We start from the raw sequence: 19,469 nt of genomic DNA on the forward strand, positions 1-19,469 counted from the left end.
CAGATTAAGGCATCCCAAATAGCCGCTATGGACTTGACACAGCACTACGGATATTCTCTGGCCTGCGGTACGGATGTTAGACAAGATGATCTAATGAGCTTCAAATCTGTGAAATTATTAATCATTCTACACAGCCCCGTTCTCCAGCTGTTTTCATGCTCGGTTCTAAACCGCACCGTAGGTCACCGGGGTGGAGCATCACACTCAGAGCAGTGGGTGGGCTGGAAAGGTCTTCCGCAGTAGAAAGAAAAACTTCAGTGAGAGGTGGGTGACTTTTTTAGCCAGTCAACGAGCAGGGGGGCTTGAAGGCCAGCTGGAGGGCACGTGCAGCCAGAGCAGGTCATCGCCACGCTCTGCTCCCACGTACCAGGGCTACTTGTGAAAAGGTTCATGGTAGCTTCGCCAGAGCTAGCATTGAAAAACTGGCAGGGTGGCGGGTACGGTGCCTGTGACTTGGGCTAGTGCCCTGAGCTCAGACCCGGGGGAAGGCCGGCAGGCTTGGACATGAGTTGCTAGCCTGAGACAACATCCACGCTGCTATTTTTAGGGTGCTAAGGGAGGGCGAGTCTGTCTAGCTGCACAGACAATGAAACAACTGCCCCAAGGCAAATCATAAATCCTAAAAATACAAACTTCCCGCCCCTTGGACCATGCAGTTAAACCAGGCCAGAGAAGTTTGATTTCAAACGTTGGGAAATGCTGTTTCCCCCCAACACACACAGAAAAAGTTGATGGGAAGTGATTTTTTTTCCCCCCATTTGCAGTGGAAACTTTCCTCTTCTTGTGCATCCTCCCCACTCAAAATCTTCCCCCGCCCCGCCCCCAATTGCAACCATTTCTTTTCAGGGGGGGATTTTTCATTGGGGGGACAAACATTCCAGACTTTTCAAGGAAAGCGGCTGCTTTCTGCCCAAAAATAAAATAAAAATTCATGGTAGTGAAAACACTGTGATGGAAACCTGTCCACCCACCCTCTTTTCGAGCTCATTTCCGCCTCTTGATCTAAAATTGCTACACAGGCTTTTGACAGCTGGCTGCTGTGGGCAGCCCCCTCAAAGACCATTGATTCTCCGAGCACAGACAAAAGCAGAGGGGCAGGATCTCGACACAAGCCTGCTCGCACTGGCTCTGTATGGCTCCAGATTGGCATTTGCTGCCTCACTGAGTTCGGATCTGCACTGAATCGGAGTCGGGTCGAGCAGCCAACTCTCCGGGCACTTTTGAAAAGAGCAGCAGGGGCAGAAGGTACAAATTATTCCGCCATTCGCCAAAGCTCAGGCAGTGGGCAGAAGGTGGCAGGTTTCAACCGACACAATATTTCCTGGTGGAGGCGTGTTCATGTTAGCTCCCACACGGCTAGGACGGTGCCTTCGCACGCAGCTGTTGCCTTTGCTGGCCATGGCTGATGGAGAAGTCTATGAGAATGTAAACTTCAAGGCAGGCTCTCTGCCCAGCCACACGTCGGCCCCGGCTCAGCATCACAGTGAGTGCCTTTCCCTTTGTGGCGTTTTTTCAGGGGTGTGGATTTGGGGAGGCTGGGATTCCACTTTTGCGACTGTGATGTTGATAAATAGCAGGTCTAACTATGCACGAGGGGTGAGATCCCCATCTGGTGCAAGCGGGCATAGCTTCACTGACTTCAATGCATTAAGTCCGGATTTACACCAGGGTCACGGAGATCAGAATTTGGTTCTAACTCCACTGCCTTCAGCGTGGTTGCTCTGGATTTACCTCTGGTCATTGAGGTCAAAGTCCAGCCCTGGCCCCATTCATTGCAGTGGAGTCACTCTGGATTTGGAACAAGGTAACTGAGATTTGAATGCAGCTCTGGCACAATTCATCGCAGTGGAGTCACTCCGGATTTGGAACAGGGTCACTGAGATCTGGGCGTAGTGAGAGCAATACACAGTTGGTCACAGTAAATGTACAGCTCTGCCCTCCTTTGCCATCACATTGCCTGACTGGAATGTGATCGACACGTACTGAGACCAAGAGGAAGGAGCAGGGAGGCCTGGGGGGGAAGGACACTTGGAAGACCTGTGTTTAAGTCCTTTTTTGCACACTCCCTGTGTCGTCTTGAGCTAGGCACGTAGGGTCAGACTTCCACAGGTAATTAGGTGCCTGAGCAAGCTGGCTTCAGCAGGACTTAAAGGCTTTAAAAAAATTACACCCGGCGTGGTTTTTTAAGTACCTAAATACCTTAGGAAACCTGGCCCTCCATCACTCCATTTCCCACCTGTAAGCAGACGTGGAGAGACAGGGCAGCATTCTATTACCTCTGTATTTGTCCCCGATACAAGCGCTGCTGGGCTCCTGCGGCCAGGGCTGGTGCGCGCCGTTCAAGAAGGAGGTTAATGAACTAGAGAGGGGTCAGGGAAGAGCCACGAGAAGGATTAAAGGGTTAGGAAACCCGCGTTACAGTGAGAGACTCCAGGAGCTCCATCTAGTTAGTGTAACAAAGAGAAGGTGACGGGGTGACTTGATCCCAGGCTGTCAGTACAAATATTTAATGACGGGCTCTTCAGTCTCGCAAAGCTTCAACACAACCCAAGGGCTGGAACTTGAAGCTAGACAAATTAAGGCGAGAAATAAGGCATGCATTTATAACAGGGAGAGTAATTAACCCGTGGAACAATTTACCAAGGGTCACGGGGGATTCTCCATCATTGACCGCTTTTAAATCAAGCTGAGACGTTTTTCTGACAGCTCCGCTGAAGGCATTATTGTGGGGCAGGTCTCGGGCCTGTGCTATCGAGAGGTCAGACTAGATGATCACAAAGGTCCCTTCTGGCCTTGGTATCTACGCAAGGTGGGGATAACAGCGCTGCCCTGTCTCAGAGCAGGGCAGGGAGGGTAAATATTTCCCGGGTTACGATGAGGCGCTCAGCTGCTACAGAAACAGAGGCGGGTGAAGTTCCTTAGGAGGACAGAATTCTGTTACCAACTCCAGTTCTTTCTAGTATTATTCCTTTGGTATAAGCTTTCGTGGGCTATAACCCACTTCATCAGATGCATTATAACACGTTCACCTTCCCCCTCTCACACATTTCCAGCAGTGGGTTTCCTGATCTGCTGAGCTGAGAAGAACAGTGTCTTCTCCACCTCCGTCTCAGAGACTTTTGCAAGCAATTTGCTCAGCTAGACCCAGTCAAACAAGGGGGCTTGTTTCCACTGACAGGCGAGACCTGCAAACAGGCCAGGCCAGGTGTTAAAAGGCAGAGATGTCGCCTTGCAGATGTCAATGGGTGTGGGGTGCACCACAGACAGTTATCTCCCCTGGTGCATGCAAACCGGCTCTGCATTTCCCCCCTTGCTTCTTGCAGCTTGTCCGCAGTGTCCGCTTTGGCATCGGGTCGGCTGCGCCGGGAACATCGTCCTGCTGGGAGCTGTGATAGTCCTGGCTGTCCTGGGTGAGTAGCCCCCGGCTGTGAGTTTTGTGCTGCGGCCCAGCAACACAGCGGGAACTCAACACACGTTGGGGCTCAAGGCAAGCAGCGGCCTCTGGCCTGGGTGATACAGGAGGGAGGTTTAGGTTGGATATTAGGAAAAACTTTTTCACTAAGAGGGTGGTGAAACACTGGAATGCGTTATCTAGGGAGGTGGTAGAATCTCCTTCCTTAGAAGTTTTTAAGGTCAGGCTTGACAAAGCCCTGGCTGGGATGATTTAATTGGGGATTGGTCCTGCTTTTGAGCAGGGGGTTGGACTAGATGACCTCCTGAGGTCCCTTCCAACCCTGATATTCTATGATTCTATGATTTTTACCTTGAAATTTGTGATTCTGGGACAACTGTGCCAGATTCTCAGTTGCAAGAATCGCCTCTGGCCTGGGTGATACAGGAGGTCTCTTCTAGCCTTGAAGTTTGTGATTCTGGGACAACTGTGCCAGATTCTCAGTTGCTATAAATTGCCATAGTGTCATTGATTTACACCACCTGGGGATCTGGCCCATGGACTCCAATGGGGCTCCGGCCGATTCACACCAGCTGGGATCTGGCCCATGGACTCCGATGGAGCCATAGGCGCTGACGCCAGGGGTGCTCCGGGCCTCAGGCACCCACAGAAAAAAAATAGGGGGGGCTCAGCACCCCCCGCCACAGTGGTTCGGCCTGGCCCCAGGGCTGGCTGCAGATCAGCTGTTTGGTGGGCAGGGGGCGGGAGTGTAGGATTGGGCAGGAGACAGTGGGTAGAGGAAGGGAGAGAGGATGGGGAAGGGGGATCTTGTGGAAGGGGGTGGAGTGCGGGCATGAAGAGGCGTAGTGAGAGCGGGGCCTTTGGAGGCAAGGCGGATTGAGGGCGTGGCCTCGGGGGGAGAGGCGGAGTGAGGGCGGGGCCTCAGGACAGAGCGGGGGCGGAGCACCCTGTGGGAAATCCAAAAATCAGTGCCTGTGGGTGGAGTTCCGGCGGATCGACACCAGCTGGAATCTGGCCTCGTCTTCTCCAACTTTTGGCTTCTATTTATCTTGAAGTTTCCCAGCGCCCATCCCAGACTCGCCAGACGGCAGCCGTGCCGCAGACCGTTGAGACGCATGATTCATGTAAGATCAATCGAAACACAAGACCGTACCACCGTAGATTGGAGGATTTCCAATCCTGCCTGAAGCGAAAGTTGTGTGGGGTGGAAACCAGCTCAGCAGGTAACCCCCGCGCATCCTGGATCCAGCCCGTCACTCGCCCTCACTGTTACACACCCTGATGTTTACATAGAGCCGAGACACCTTCGTTCCCACCCCCTCTCTGTCCCATCCCTCCTTTCCTGAGCCTCTGTAATATCGCCAGGGACCTACACCCTCAGCTGCGACAGCTCGTGGCCAGTCAGGGTGGGCAGAGCCCTGGCAGCTGGAGCCATAACAGTGTAATAAGATTTTGAAGTTCTTTAGCTGATCCGTGTATTACACGTGTAGCACCCAGAGGCGCTAACTGAGATCAGGGCCCCGTGGTGCCGGGCGCTGCCCAGACCCACAGCGAGAGACAGTCCCTGCCCCAGCTGAGATCAGGGCCAGCATTGACTGACATTAGCGTACTCCCTATTGAGCCCTGCAGCACAGCGCCCCCTAGCCCTGCACTGGTGCATTGGGGTCAGCCGTGGCTGCAAGGTGAGAGCGCCCCCTATTGAGCCTCTGATAGCCCAGCACAGTGCCCCCAGTGCCACACTGGGGCATTGGAGCCAGGAATGACTGTGAAGGGAGACTGCCCCCTCCTGAGCCCCCCGCTCCACTAACCTGCAGGACAGCGCCCCCTTGCATCACACGGAGGTATTGGGGTCACCCCATGGTGTCCCCAGAGCTCTGCCAATGCGCTGCACGTTGTCTCACTAACACGCTGAGTGGGAAGGCTCCGTGCGTCTCTGCGGGGGAAGCTGGTCAGAGCTGTTCGAATGATCAGACCCGTTATTGATACTGTTCCCTTTCCCCGTCCAGAGGGCTCCGGGTGCAAACTCTGCCCCAGGCACTGGGTGCCGCACAGGGACAAGTGCTACCGGCTGTCTGAAGAGAATCAGTACTGGAGCCGGGGCCATGATGACTGCGCACGGAGGGGATCTCACCTGCTAGTGATCCAGGACCGGGAGGAGCTGGTAAAGAATGTGCTAAACTGCACCGTATTTGTGACCTTGTGAATGAGAGCAGGTCAAAAATCCCTTTTTATTTTTCTATCCACAAACTTTTGAAAGCAACATTTTCATTCACAATTTTTCTATTTTTCACTGGAAAATTTTACAGTGAAACGAGATGTTCATCTTTTTCAGAATGTTGACAGATAGTCTCCATTTATTTTTAATCATTTTAAACTTTTTTTAACAATTTAAATTTTCAGTTATGCAAACTTATGGGTTATAAGTATTTTTTATCCATTTTTATTGCTTTACATTTCCACGGTTGTAGGAAATCATGGGGCGGGGACAGACACTGGGCTGGGAGGTCCGGCCATAATTATTTAATGACAGTAGATGTTGAGATTCAAAAAGGTAAAGTTTTGTAACCATCAAAGTATGCAAAGTAAAAATCCTTAAATCAAATGCTAACTTCTTGAGCAGTATTTTTCTTACTTTGCCTCTCCGTAAATTTTTATCATCATCAATGGAAAATAGTTTTTCATCAGTTTGTGTGTCTACAGTGAAGTCGACATTTACCAATAAAAATCTAATCTTTCCAAGCCTAAATATACTGAAATCAATACATGAATAGTAGATCCCAAAGCATTTTATGGTCTTAAAATGATGAAGTACAAACTGGAGACAGGGATTGTTCAGCTATCACTGGGATGCGGCTACTTCTGGGGTGGGGTAGCTGGGTAACAGCTGTATAGCAATGTTGCACAGGGTTTGTTCACTCAGTACAGAATCGTGGAAAGAGGTGCAGTAGCTGGATAACAGCAAAGAGTTTGCCCAGAGCTGAAATGTTACTAATTATTCATTAGAGCTGTGTTAAAAAAAGCCAGCACAAAAAAATTGTAAAAAAATTTTCATTCAAAAACGTTGAGAATGTTTACTGAAGTTCATTGAAAAATTTAAACAAAATTCATCAAAATCTTGGCGGAGGGGAACAGGACTGACTCAGTTATTAATTAGTAGTGTAAATTATTTGTTATGTTTACAGTACTTTCAATTGGAGTTTCAGCTAGTCCTGATTTGTCACCGAAATTGATGATCAAAACCCCAACAAGAGATCAGGTGTCATTTGCATTGTGAGCAAAGGAACCAGAGAATTCTACCTTGTTCTGTTCCCTCTGACACCTTGTCCATTTCACAGGAGTTCATACAGAATATTCCAGGAAATCAAAATCCAGTGTGGATTGGACTCAACATCACATCCCCAGGGAGGAAGTGGACCTGGGTGGATGATTCCCCGTTAAATCAAACACTGTGAGTGATTCCTGATCAGTATTTGACATCAGCCTGCAATAGGTATATAGAGTGAAATCCCCATTAAAGTCAATGGCAAATCTGCTGGTGAAGGATTTCGTCCATTAATTTTACAGTGTAAAGGCCTCAATCTTGCAAACACACATGGGTTTCACTTTGGAGTGAATGGCAGTACCCAGGGGAGGAAACCTAAGCAAACACATAAATGAATCAGGGTCTCTGTTTGCATGCGGTCATCTAGGGTCGCCAACTTTGGTTGGATGAATTCCTGGAGGTTTCATCACATGACAGCATCTTTAATTAAAGATTAATCATAGACTCCCAGGCAATCCTGGAGGGTTGGCAACCCTGGGCTCATCAATCCTTGGCATAACTGGTCACAGGTGCCGATTTTCTTCTTTCTGGGTGGGTGTTCCACCCTTGCTCCACCCCGAGGCCCTGGCTCCACTCTGCCCCTTCCCCCATGGCCTCACCCTCATTTCGCCTCTTCCCGCCCTGGCTCTGCCCCCTCCCCTCAGCATCTCCCACCTGCCACTGAACAGCTGATTGGCGGGTAGCTGGTGGGTGCTGAGCACCCACTATTTTTGCCCCGTGGGTGCCCCAGCCCCGGAGCACCCACGCAGTCGGCACCTTTGGAACTGGTTACACAACAGGGGAAACATTTTTTTAAGTCTTTTCTTGTTTTTAATCAACATTTGAGATTTCAGAATTCCAAAGCTGATCAGGTTCAAAACTGAAAATTTCCAACTACCTCAAATAATTGGTGAAAAAACCACTTCTAGAAAAAACACTCACAAATTTCATCAAAACTTCCCCATTTTTTAATTGAAATTTGAAATGGACTCAACTTTTCATGTACGTTTCAAAAGCGGAACATTTGCAGGGTTCTAAAGGTTGGCCTCTCGGAAGGAGCACCCGCATTAAACACTTCGCTGCAAGTTTCTGTACCACGTACAGCTCTCCAAAACATACCAACTTGCTTTACGTAGTAGCCTATCTAGGGAAAGACCAAAGATCATGGCTGGAACCCCAGCCTCCTGGAAGGGAGGAGAAAAGCGGCTCTTCTCCACCTCTAAACACACCGATAGTGACTGTCTCCTTCACTCCTTAGATTCACGGTATCGGGTCCTGCTGAAGAGAACAGCTGCGCTGCAGTAAAGAAGAATCGGATCCAGTCTGAAATCTGCACCACTGACTATAAATGGATTTGCCAAAAGGAAGCTGTGCTAATTTAACCGGCTGGATTGGTGACCTCTGTTTGAATAGGCGGAATGCAAAACACCAAGTGTGTTTGTCTTTATTACCACTAACAAATTCTCAAGTAGGGGAAATCTGGGCCGCTCCATTAAAGTCAGTGGAGCTAGACTGATTCACAGCAGCCGGGGATCTGGGACCACTGATTCAAATGGAGTCATGGCTGATTTCAACCAGCTGGGGGTCGGGCCACATTGACTCCATTGGAGCTCCCCCCGATTTATACCAGCGGGGGATCTGGCCCTTTGGAAGGGTTCTAGATTTACAAAATTATAAAATCACTTAGCTTCCAAAAATTGTTTTCAATGTATACAAATAATTTGATTCCTGTGATGACATTACGTGCATTATGGTAGCGCTCAGATCAGGGTCACACTGTACCAGGCGCTGCCCAGACACCCAGCGAGAGACAGCCCATGCCCCAGCTGAGATCAGGGCCCCGTTGTGCCGGGCGCTGCCCAGACACAGTGTGAGACAGTCCCTGCCCCAGAGAATTTACAATCAGACTCTGAGATTCCAAGGCCCCTGAAGGTGTCAGGTGTTCAAATCCCAATGAAATTCAACCCTTAGGCTCCTCTGAAAATCAAAGCCTAACTGGACAGAGCAAACATTACTATCTACATTTAATAAATGGGGGAATTGAGGCCCAGCGATGAAGCGATTACAAGGTTACAACAGAAGTGTAAAACAGAGGGTGTGTCTACACTACAGGGACTATAGTAACAGAGTGAGATTGCCATAACTGTGCTGGTGTAACCCTGTAGTGTAGACGCAGCCGACAGCAACGGGAGGGGTTTTTCCTTGGTGCAGGAACTCCACCTCCCCGTGCAGGTTGACAGACGCACTCTTCCATTGACCCAGTTGTGTCTACACTGGGGGTTAGGCTGGCTTTGCTCCCGTGCTCACGGGTTTGGATTTATCAGACCTCTGAGAGGCCTCACTAGGCCAACTTACATTGTAAGTGTAAACCAGGCCAGAGCCAAGAACTGGAGAGAGACGCTTGTGCTGCAATTCAATATCTTATCCACAAGGGCATTCCTCTTACTCCCTGCATATGCTGAGTGTGATCAGAACCATGTGTGGGACACGTCAGGGCCTCCAGGGGGTAGCACTCTGTCCTTTAAGCCTGTATTTCTTTGTCACCTGCCTGGCTTTTAGCTGGTTGAGTTCTCTCACTGTTAGCTCAATGCTAGTCTTTTTGCATGACATTTCCTCCTCTATTTAAAACGTGTTTTAGAAAAATACATAAAAATGGACAATAGGGATTGCCGGCTCTCTGGCTCCAGAATCCGCTTTGTTTAAAGAGACCACCTCAAACTGAAATGGAGTTACTTTTTTAAAAAAAAAAAAAAACAGGGACAGATTCTTAACTTGTGTAAACTGTCATCAGTCCACTGATGTTGACGGAGCTATGACAGCTTACGCCATCTGAGGATTTGGCCCAGAGAGTTTAAAGTAGCCTCAGTCCATAGGCGCCGACTCCGGGGGTGCTCCGGGGCTGGAGCATCCATGCGGAAAAAACAGAGGGTGCTCAGCACCCACTGGCAGCCCCACGGATCAGCTCCTCCCCCCTCCCTCCCAGCAACTCCAGCCCGCCGCGGATCAGCTGCTCAGCGGCATGCAGGAGGCGGGGAGGGGTGGGGATGGAACGGTGCGGGAAGAGGCGGAGCAGGGGCGGGAAGACACAGGGTGGGGCGGGGCCTTGGGGCGGAGCGGGGGTCGAGCACCCCCAGGGAAATGAGGAAGCCGGTGCCTGGGCCTAAATCCCCTGCCAATTGTTGTGGTTTTTAAAAAATGGTTGTTCTCTTCTCGGCACAGGACAGAGGCACACACAGGGGCACTGGACTATGGGGCAGATTTCGGCCGTTATACCAAGTACTGTTAAATGGGGAAAGTAACCAAAATAAATATAAAGTCCAGAAACGGAAGTAAAAAAAGCCGTAGATTTTTAAGGCCAGAAAGGGCCATTCCGATGATTTCGTCTGATCTCCGGTGTAACACGGGCCGGAGAATCGCATCCAGTGATTCCGGCACGGAGCCCAATCCTTGTGGCGGAGCGACAGCTCTTAGACCAACCCGATCGTGAGTCAAAGAGCTCCCGCGATGCCGAGTCCACCACGTCCCTCGGTAAGTTGCTCCGATGGCTACTTCCGCTCACGGTTAACAAAGGGGCAGCTTATTTGCCGTCTGAATTTGTCTTGCTTCAGCTTCCAGCCACGGGATCTTCTTCTGCCTCAGTGTGTTCGACTTGAGATCTCCATTAGCAATCCTCTTCCCGTGTAGGCTGTGAACAAGTCTCCCCTGAACGCTGTGTGTGATAAGTGAAGTAGACGGACCTCTTTAATGTCATCCGCTGCCCGGCACGTTTGCCAGAGCTTAAATCCTTCTTGTAGTTCTCTGAAACAGCTACAATTTTTCAACATCTTTGTAAAGAGACAGCTCTGACCTCCTGAGGTAGTGGGTTAAAAAAACCCTCGCTCATCTTAAAGTGCGATTCAAAGTTGTCAGTTGATCTTCGACGCCTCCGGAGTGCAGTTGACCACAAAAGAGCAGATATCGCTTTCATCAGGCGACAAAAAACACTTAGCACTATTCCACTGTACGTGTGAAAGGCGTCTCTTAACTGCTCATTATAGATATAGTTACAATTACCAGGCCATAGCTCAGTGCTCCCCAAACTGTGGGGTGGGCCCCCCTAAGGGGGGCACAGAGGAACGTTTGGGGGGGGGCCAGGCCAGCCTCCACGTGGGGCAGGGAGTGAGCACTACCCAGCCCCGGTCTGCCCCCAGCTCTGCCCCACCCCCAGCCTTGCCCCTGGCTCCTGGCCCCAGCTCCGCTCCTGGCTGCAGTCCCAGCTGCAGCCCCAATCCCGGCGGGGCAGGGACCAGGTAAGGAGGGGGGCCGGGTGGGGCATGACCAAAAACGTTTGGGGACCACTGCCATAGCCCCAGCCGCATTAACTGGCCCAGCTCCTTTGACTTCTACCAGCTGGAGATTTGGCTCTAATGACTCTAACGAGCTATGGCCGATTTACCGCAGCTGGGGAGCTGGTGACCGTGAAGTGTATTTTTATCACAGAAGCCCAGCGCGAAGAGGAACTGCGAGTGAACTCTGGCTCCCTCTGCTGTCTGCACCCCAGCACGTAGTCAGTATTATACCATGGCACGTAAACAGATTTGGATGTGTCGACACCTCCCCTTTGGGGATACAGGGCCTGATCCCCAGTGACTATGTTCCTCAGCTCAGGCTGGGATTTAAGTAGTTTTAACCCCCCTTTTTGCTTCCCCTATTCTGGGGCTGTGCAGAGCTCTGCCTGCCCCCTGGTGTAAATCAGAGCAGCTTCAAGGCTGCTCTAGTCTACAGTCTGTTCTCTATTGGCCTTAGGTAGCACAGAATAGGCGTAGCACAGTGCACCCCGACCACATCCTCAGTCCAGCCCCTACACCAAGGGGCTGGAAGCAGGGTACGTGCAGGGCCCTTATGCCAGCTCCACACCGGCCATGGTAGCATAAAGGTGAGTGTAGCTGAGAATCAGGCTCCGGGCACTGCGGAATGTAGGTTCGAGTCATGTAACCTTGGTGTAAGTGATCCCTGAAGTAAATCTAAGACCCTGAAACAGTAGGCAGACCTCTGCACCAAACTCAGGCTCACGGGTCTTTGGTCTGAAACAGACTGCGTCACATGAGCTTCAAGGAATGTTGCAAAATATGTAATTTAAGTGTGTGTGTGTGTGTTACTGGAAGGGGAGGAAGGTCGGGATTTGGGTGTAGACTTGTAATTTGCCTGACTTATTGCAGGCAGGGCCTATATTAAATTGTACCGCTGCACTTAAGGCATATTATTTGTGATGCATTTTCAAGTTATTGCAGGGGGCCTGGTGTGTTAGGAACAGGCGCCCCTCTTCTAGCAATGTTCAGGAGGAGTTTTCTATGGAAATTGGGAGAGAAACATCAGTGGGAACTGGGCCCACAAAGCTCTTCAAAAACCCCCTGCCCCCCCATACATCTCACTAAATAGGCTGGAATTTTCTAAGGAGTTTAAGGTAGTTTGGTGCCAAAATCCCACCAAAAGTCATCCCAAGAGACTGGAGTTGGGAGGGAAACTGGAAATTCCTTCCCATGGAAAATTCCACATTTCTGGCAGAGAGAGAGAGAGGTGTGTGTGTGTTCCAAACAGGAATTAATGGTCAGTTGTGCGATACTTTCCACGGGAGAGATTGTTTTAAAAAAAAAAATCAATTTTGGAAGAATTTTGCAAAAAAACATCCAGTCCCACCTCCCCAACTCCCTGGCATCCCACTGCGGGCAAACGTCCAAACAGGTGGGAAGCACTGGAAGACCCTGCTCCCCACTGACACAATGCTGAGGACCTGGGAGTCTAACAACACCCTTCGCTACAAAGCCTGGCTCTTCAGCTCAAGCCCATGGCCGTTTATGCGTCTTGTTCTGGACATTCCTGGGCTCGTAAGAACATACGAACGGCCATACTGGGTCAGAACAAAGGTCCTTCAAGCCTAGTATCCTGTCCTCTGACAGTGGCCAATGCCAGGTGCCTCAAAGGGAATGAACACAGGTTATTATCGAGTGATCCATACCCTGTCACCCAATCCCAGCTTCTGGCAAACAGGCTAGGGACACCATTCCTGCCCATCCTGGCTAATAGCCATCGATGGACCTATCTTCCATGAATCTATCTAGCTCCCTTTTGAGCCCCGTCCTAGTTTTGGCCTTCACAACACCCTCTGGGAAGGAGTTCCAGAGGTTGACAGGCTCAACTCCTGGGGTGTCAACCAAGACAGCAGCTGTCACACCTCCACTGGGACACCCAGCGGAAATAAACACACACCTCTTAATGCAAGGACTGTTGCAGGACAGGCAAATCTCTAGGAGTCAGGTGAGGATTCACAAACAACCAAGTAGAATTTCACAAAACAGCCCATTTACTGGGTGAGGATGAGGAAGATGAAGGAAAACCTTAGATCTGCATATCCCACAAGAGAGAGAGCTTCCCCCATGCTACTTAAAAAAAAACACCACCACAAGTCGGTCAATATATTACATATAAATATAAACAGAATTCAGGCACAAATGAGACAGATACGGTACATACATGTTATTACAGACCAAATGTCCTAACTCAGAGCATTTGCCCAGAAGCTGCGGTCAGTTTCTATGCACTCAGCGACTGCAGTAACAGGATCATTTCTGTTCCTGACAAAGCAACGGGGTTTAATTTCCAGTTATAAATAGAGGCAGAAACAAAGGAACTCGCACTGTTCCATCCTGTTACTTTTCTCTCTGTGTGGTTTCCCCCATCCTTCCTTAGCATTTGGTTCAGACCCGGAAGAGGAGCCCAAATGTGAACTATCCAACACTTAATTTACCTATAAACAGCCAGGGAGAGAGAGAGAAACAGCCTTTGTCTGACCGAAAACCTGGTTTACACCTTTGCCAGTGACCACCTACCTAGACACAGACATGGGGACCATAATGGTCAGTGTTTACACAGAACTGCTTGCACAGCAGCCGTACGTGTTTCACAATGATGCTGGTGACCAGTGTGACGCACGCTTGAATTTGAGACCTCACATGATGCTCTTTGGTGAGCTAGAATGCTCACACCCCTGGGCTCCCTCTCTGGCCCCTTTGGCAGGTGGCACTAAGGGGTCCCTGGATCACACTGCGCGTCCATCATGGGACAGTCCAGGGGTCATCTAGAGAAGAGAAGCAGAATGACAGGGTCCCCTACGCCCTATGAAACAAAAATAATAAGATACACATGCCCTAAGCCCCATGGCTTAGCCTAAAACCATTGGTTTCCAAACTTTTTTCATTTGCAGAGCCCTACAAAATTTCAAATGGAGGTGCGGACCCCTTTGTAAATCTTAGACATGGTCTGCAGATCCCCAGGGTTCCATGGACCACAGGTTGAAAACCACTGTTCTACGGTAACAATATCTTTTGCGGACCCCTTAGACATAATCTACGGACCGCCAGTGGTCCGCGGAGCCCAGGTTGGAAACCACTGGCTTAGACAGTTAGAATGAAAGTCCAGCAACAATATCCTCATTGTTTTCTGGTTCTCTCCCTGATTGTTGTCTTGCACTTAGATTGTAAACTCTTTGGGGCAGCTTTTTGTTACATGTTAGTATATTATTATTTATTGGTATTACAAGTAACACTTACCCCCAGTCATTTAACATCAACAATGGAGTGAAGCCGGGTTGCGTAGTGGCTCCTCCATTGTTTAATATTTACTATTGTTTAATATTTACTTCCCATTCCTGCTTGAACGTGCGTTCCGTGGTGTTCGAGAGGGTCTCTGTATCAGCACTAGACATGATCGAGATTGGTTTAACGATGCCCGGTTCAGAGCTAAGATGAAGCTGAAGGAGATCATCACAAGGGACCTGTTTGCAGATGATGCAGGTCTTGTGGCTCACTGTGTTGATGTCCTGCAACAGCTTATTACCAAGTGCTCTGATTCATGCAAAATCTCTGAGCTAGCAATAAGCTTGAAGACTGTTATCATGCCTCGAAGTTCTTCAGAATCAGTTCCAGATATCACCTTAGAGGGTATTCGTCTGGATGTTGTGGACCCGTTTTGCTACCTTGCCTCTACTGTTACCAGCAATGTAGATCTTGATGCTGAGCTCACTAACAGAATCAGCAAAGCAGCCGGGAACTTTTGTCTTTTGCCTGGAACAGTGACAAACGGTCAATTAAAGTGAAAATCTGTATTTATAAGATGTGTGTATTATCCACTCTTCTATACGACTCAGAAACATGGACGACTTACACCAAACATACCAGGAGGACTAACCAGCTTCCATGTCAGATGCTTGAGTAAAATTCTTCAAAGAAGATGGCAAGACGGGGTGACAAACGTGGAAGTGCTAACTCGTGCTGGTATGTCATTTATGGGAACGTTAATTAGTAAGAAAGGACTCAGGCAGCTTGGTCATGTCACACGAGTGCCGGATGACAGGATCCTGAAGTTTGCAGTTCTTTGACACTCGCAAAGCGTTTAGAAAGAGGCAGATTCCGGGATGCTTGCAAAGCTGACTTAGTGTCCTTTGGAATCTCACTGGATGATTGAGAAAGGAACGCAGAATGCCGCGCCGGTTGGCAGAGGCAGCTTGTAGATGGAGCGAGGCGGCCTGGATCAAGCTTTCCGATGCCCGGCATCGGAGGAGGAAAGAATCTGCTACTCGGATTCAGAGCATTGCTAACGTGTGGGTGTGTCGTACCTGTGGACTGGACTGTCACTCGCCCATCGGACTCAGCAGCCATCAGAGAACTCACCGGCGCACGTACCATGCTCTGTAAAGAGGGACGATGCCATTGTATTTGTACTCCAGTGGCACTTAGCCCCAGTCATGGAGCAGGGCTCAGTTGTGCTAGGGGCTGTACAAACGCAGAATAGACAAGCGTAGGACAAACGACAACAGGTACAGCACATGGTAAGAGTACGGTATTTTACAGAGTCTAGCACAATGTGATCGCTAAGTATCAAACATTAAAATAATAATTTGTAATTCGGTCTCTAGGGGGCAGTCCCGTACAGGGGATGCTGGTATGACAGTGTCAAAGGGGGCTGCTCAGTGAAGTTAATGGGGCCCAGAACCTCACAGGTATTGCAATTCTCATCTCCCACCTTTGACCATCTAGTCCTGTGAGTTTTTCCAGTAATTTCAATAAGCTTTGGATCCGAACTTCTGTCAGGCTCCTTTTTGGCACCCCCCACAGAGTGTGGTGCTCGTTAGTGCTGTTATAACGAATGCCAGTCTCGTTATCTGTTTCTGGGAGAGTCCCTCTCGTGCTAGTCAGGAATCTTTTGATAAAGCCGCTCCTTGTTTGAAAATGCCGATTCAGTGAACGCAAACCCTTTTGCGGAAACAGAGCTGGTTTGGTGAAACTTTCCTTGGGACGAGTTCTCACAGCCAGGCCAGACTATGTGAGAATAGCCCGGGGGTCAGGGCCCTCACCTGGGATGTGAAAACCCCCCGGTCAAGTCCCATTCAGAGCAGCGACTTACTTGTATCTCCTCCCTCTCAGGTGAGTACGCTCACGGTTGGGGGAGTGGGTTGCTCTCGGCTTGTTTGGGAAATTGTGAAATGGTTTCATCCCAATTTGGGACAGAATTTTTTTTTTTTTTTTTAAATATCAAAATTTTTTGTGGGATGGGAAAACTATTTCCTGCCCAATGATACACAGGCTGCCCTGCATAAGGCACTTTCCAAACACCAAAGGCACTCTGTGTCCTGAGACTGTAAGCAATTCACAACAGGGAATCTAAAACATTTATCTACAAATCAATAGACCAGATCAGAAACTTGCCATCAAAACATTTTTTGAAACACAAAATGCCTTTTTTACAAAAAATATTTCCCCATCCTTCCCTCCCAACATGGGGAAAAGAGTTTTTAGAAGTGAGAGGAAGTAGGATTGGTTGGTTTATTTTTCCTCCCACCGAAACAAAGATTTATTTACTTGTCTATTTTAAACACCAGAGTAACCCAAAATGGGAGGCCCGGCTTAGGCAGGAATTATTTTGGAGCAGTTCTCTGGCCTGTATCGTGCAGGAGGTCAGACGACATGACCACAGTGGTCCCTTATGGCCTTGGAATCTATAACTCATGTTCAGTTTTCTGTTTGTGTTTTCTGTTTGCTTTTTGCTTTAGTTTCTGCTCCAAGCTAAGGACCTTCAGGTTTCCCTCAACCATTGTGACAGCTCCCCTTGTGACACTTAGGGCACATTTTCAGAACGGCTCAGCTCATTGTATATGGTGTCGGTGAGCCCAACACTGGAATCGTACATCCAGTTCTGGGGTCCATGTTTTTTAAAAGGTTGAAAAGTCACACAGGGTGCAGAGAAGAGCTTCCACAATGACTGAAAGGTTGGACAAAGTTGCCTCATAGTGAGAGACTTAAGGAGCTCGATCTGTTTAGTCTGACGAAAAGCAGATCAAGAAGGGCCTTTGATTACAGTGTGTAGGTCTTTTCATGGGGAGAAACTGCTAGCTACTAACTACTAGCGCAAACAACTAGCTCCTCAACCTAGCAGAGAAAGGCAGAACAAGAACTCACGCCTGGAAGATAAGTCAGACGACATGCTTCAATCAGAAATACGACACACACTTTTCACAAAGAAAGAGACTAACCACTGACACAAACTACCAAGGGAAGTTGTGGATTTTCTATCTCTTGATGTCTTCATATCCACACTGGATGGCTTCCTGGAAGATAGACTATAGCCAAACACAAGTCGTTGGGCTCAATACAGGGGGAAGTGGGGGAAGTTCTCTGGCCCGTGCTAGGCAGGAGGCCAGACTAGATGATTTAATGCTCCCTTCTGGCCTTAAACTCCATAAATCTATTGAAAACCTGGCCACTAATCCTGGTTCCTAACTGGGAGTCATTATGGGTTATTCTGGTATTTACACAGCCTAGGGGAAGTGACTAAATGCTTTCAGGAGCTCTCCTGACCCAAACAATCTTAGCTCACAGCAATGAATTAAATGCAGATGATGAGAGATGCTAAGTTTCTCCCATTCACAGTTGCAGTCAAAATTTAAAATAAATAAATAAATAAATAACTTTCAGCATTGCAAAAAAAATCCTGGAGAAAACACGCTTTAAAAAACGTTTCCTGTCAAATTGTGATCAGATCTACTCAAAAACATATTAAAAAAAAAAAATAAAGTTCGTAAGAACAGCCATATAGGGTCAGGCCAATGGTCCAGCTAGCCCAGTTCTCTGACTTTCAACAGAAGCTGGTGGCGGGTGCTTCAGAATGAATGACCAGAACAAGGCAATTATCAACTGATCCATCCCGTGTCCCAGCTTCAAGTGATGTTTCCAAGATCCACTGGCTACTTCTTACCCTGACTTTGGTTCAGTGTCTCTTCGGCCTTTTCCCAAGTGTAAGGGTCTGTATCCTACACTCAGGGTCTTTGTGTCCCTGAGGTAGCTGCAGTCCAGAGTACAGGGCTGTTCACAAGCTCTTTGAACACTAGTGTCCACTTCCCATCTAACCTTGATCCCACCTCCCTCACTGAGCAACACGGAAAGGGCGGGGGAGGTCGCAGCTAGAGCTGGGCAAATAATGGATTTTTTTGCAGTTTGCTGGAAATTCCAACAAATCAAACAAAAATTCGGTTTCAGATTGAATCAAAACCAATTTTTTTCCCCAAAAATTCTCATTGCATTGAACAGTTAAAAAAAAATTGAAAAAAGTTTCATTTTGATTTTTAAGGTTTAAATTTTTGAAAACAAAAATTAAAGGAAATCATGAAATAAAAAGCCATTCTCAGTCAAAAAGTTTGCTTTCAAAACCAGGAAAATGAAACGTTCAGCTTTTTTTTTTTTGGGTGTTTTTTTTTCAAATCAATTTGGCAAAGATCGACACAAATTCACACTGTTTTGGTGACACAAGATCTGCATTTTTTGCCTAAATAAATAAAACAAACAAAATAAATAAAATACATAAAAGGGTTTGGTCAAAAAATGTCACCTAGTTCCAGCTGCGACCAAAACGTATGACCTTTAGATTTTGTTAATCCAGTTTTGTCAAACCCAAACATTCAAAAATCCCCCCAAAATCATGACTTTTTTTAATACACGGGGTGAGGGGCTCGGCTCTTCGGGAGCGCCTCGGGGTAGAGCTGCTACACCTCTGGATTGAGAGGATCCAGCTGGGGATGCCCCTGGGCAGGCTTCTTTTGGAACTCTACTGACCACGTACCACTAGGAGGAGGCCCTGAGGCCACCCCAGAACAGGCTGGAGGGATTATATCTCCCGGCTGGCCTGGGAATGCTTGGGAGTTCCCCAGGAAGAGCTGGAATCTGTCATGGAGGAAAGGGAGGTCTAGCCCGCCCTACTCTCCATGCTGCTGCCGCCGCGACCCTCACCAAGAAAAGTGGCGTAGAGGAAACAGAAAGAAAGAAGTTAGTGTCATCACTAGGTTCCAGAGTCAATTAATTAAATGGGGCATTTTTCTGAGTTATTGTTTCAAGCTCTCTGCTGACTCAGGCTCTCTTTGATTTGCCAGGGCATATTGATAACCAAGCAAGCTAGAAACATACTCTTTTTTAAATAAAATTCTTCATAATCTAAATAATTTATCCACTTGGCCGTATTAAGGGAATATTAGATTTAATATTAAGTCATCTCTTGCAGAGCATCCTCTACCTCTCCAACCATTGCTCCCTCCAGGCCCCTGCTGAAAAACTCTCCTCACAACACTCGACTACACTGACTCGACTACACAATAACTCCAGGGTCTGTGTCCAGTAGTACCACGGCAACGGAGATATGGTGTTGTCGAGTTAGTGTAGTCGAGCGTTGTGAGGA

General features: G+C 48.4%; 1 protein-coding gene and 1 long non-coding RNA gene across 2 annotated transcripts; one reads left to right on the forward strand and one right to left on the reverse strand.

Annotated features, from left to right (window-relative positions):
• The first annotated feature begins 1,033 nt into the window (after positions 1–1,033).
• LOC140897806 (killer cell lectin-like receptor subfamily B member 1B allele A) lies at positions 1,034–8,124 on the forward strand. Its single transcript, XM_073310893.1, has 6 exons — positions 1,034–1,483; positions 3,324–3,410; positions 4,468–4,635; positions 5,419–5,573; positions 6,748–6,860; positions 7,972–8,124. Exons 1-6 carry the CDS (start codon positions 1,339–1,341, stop codon positions 8,093–8,095), a joined length of 792 nt encoding a protein of 263 aa, XP_073166994.1. The 5' UTR covers positions 1,034–1,338; the 3' UTR covers positions 8,096–8,124.
• Positions 7,659–19,468, reverse strand: LOC140897807 (uncharacterized). The gene is made up of 2 exons (XR_012154813.1): positions 18,861–19,468; positions 7,659–15,436 (listed from the first exon to the last, which is right to left on the reverse strand). It is a non-coding gene; the product is annotated as an uncharacterized lncRNA (long non-coding RNA).
• Between the last annotated feature and the right edge of the window lies 1 nt (position 19,469).

The sequence above is a fragment of the Lepidochelys kempii genome, chromosome 14 (assembly GCF_965140265.1).
Source record: "Lepidochelys kempii isolate rLepKem1 chromosome 14, rLepKem1.hap2, whole genome shotgun sequence".
In the NCBI taxonomy this organism is placed as follows: Eukaryota; Metazoa; Chordata; order Testudines; family Cheloniidae; genus Lepidochelys; species Lepidochelys kempii.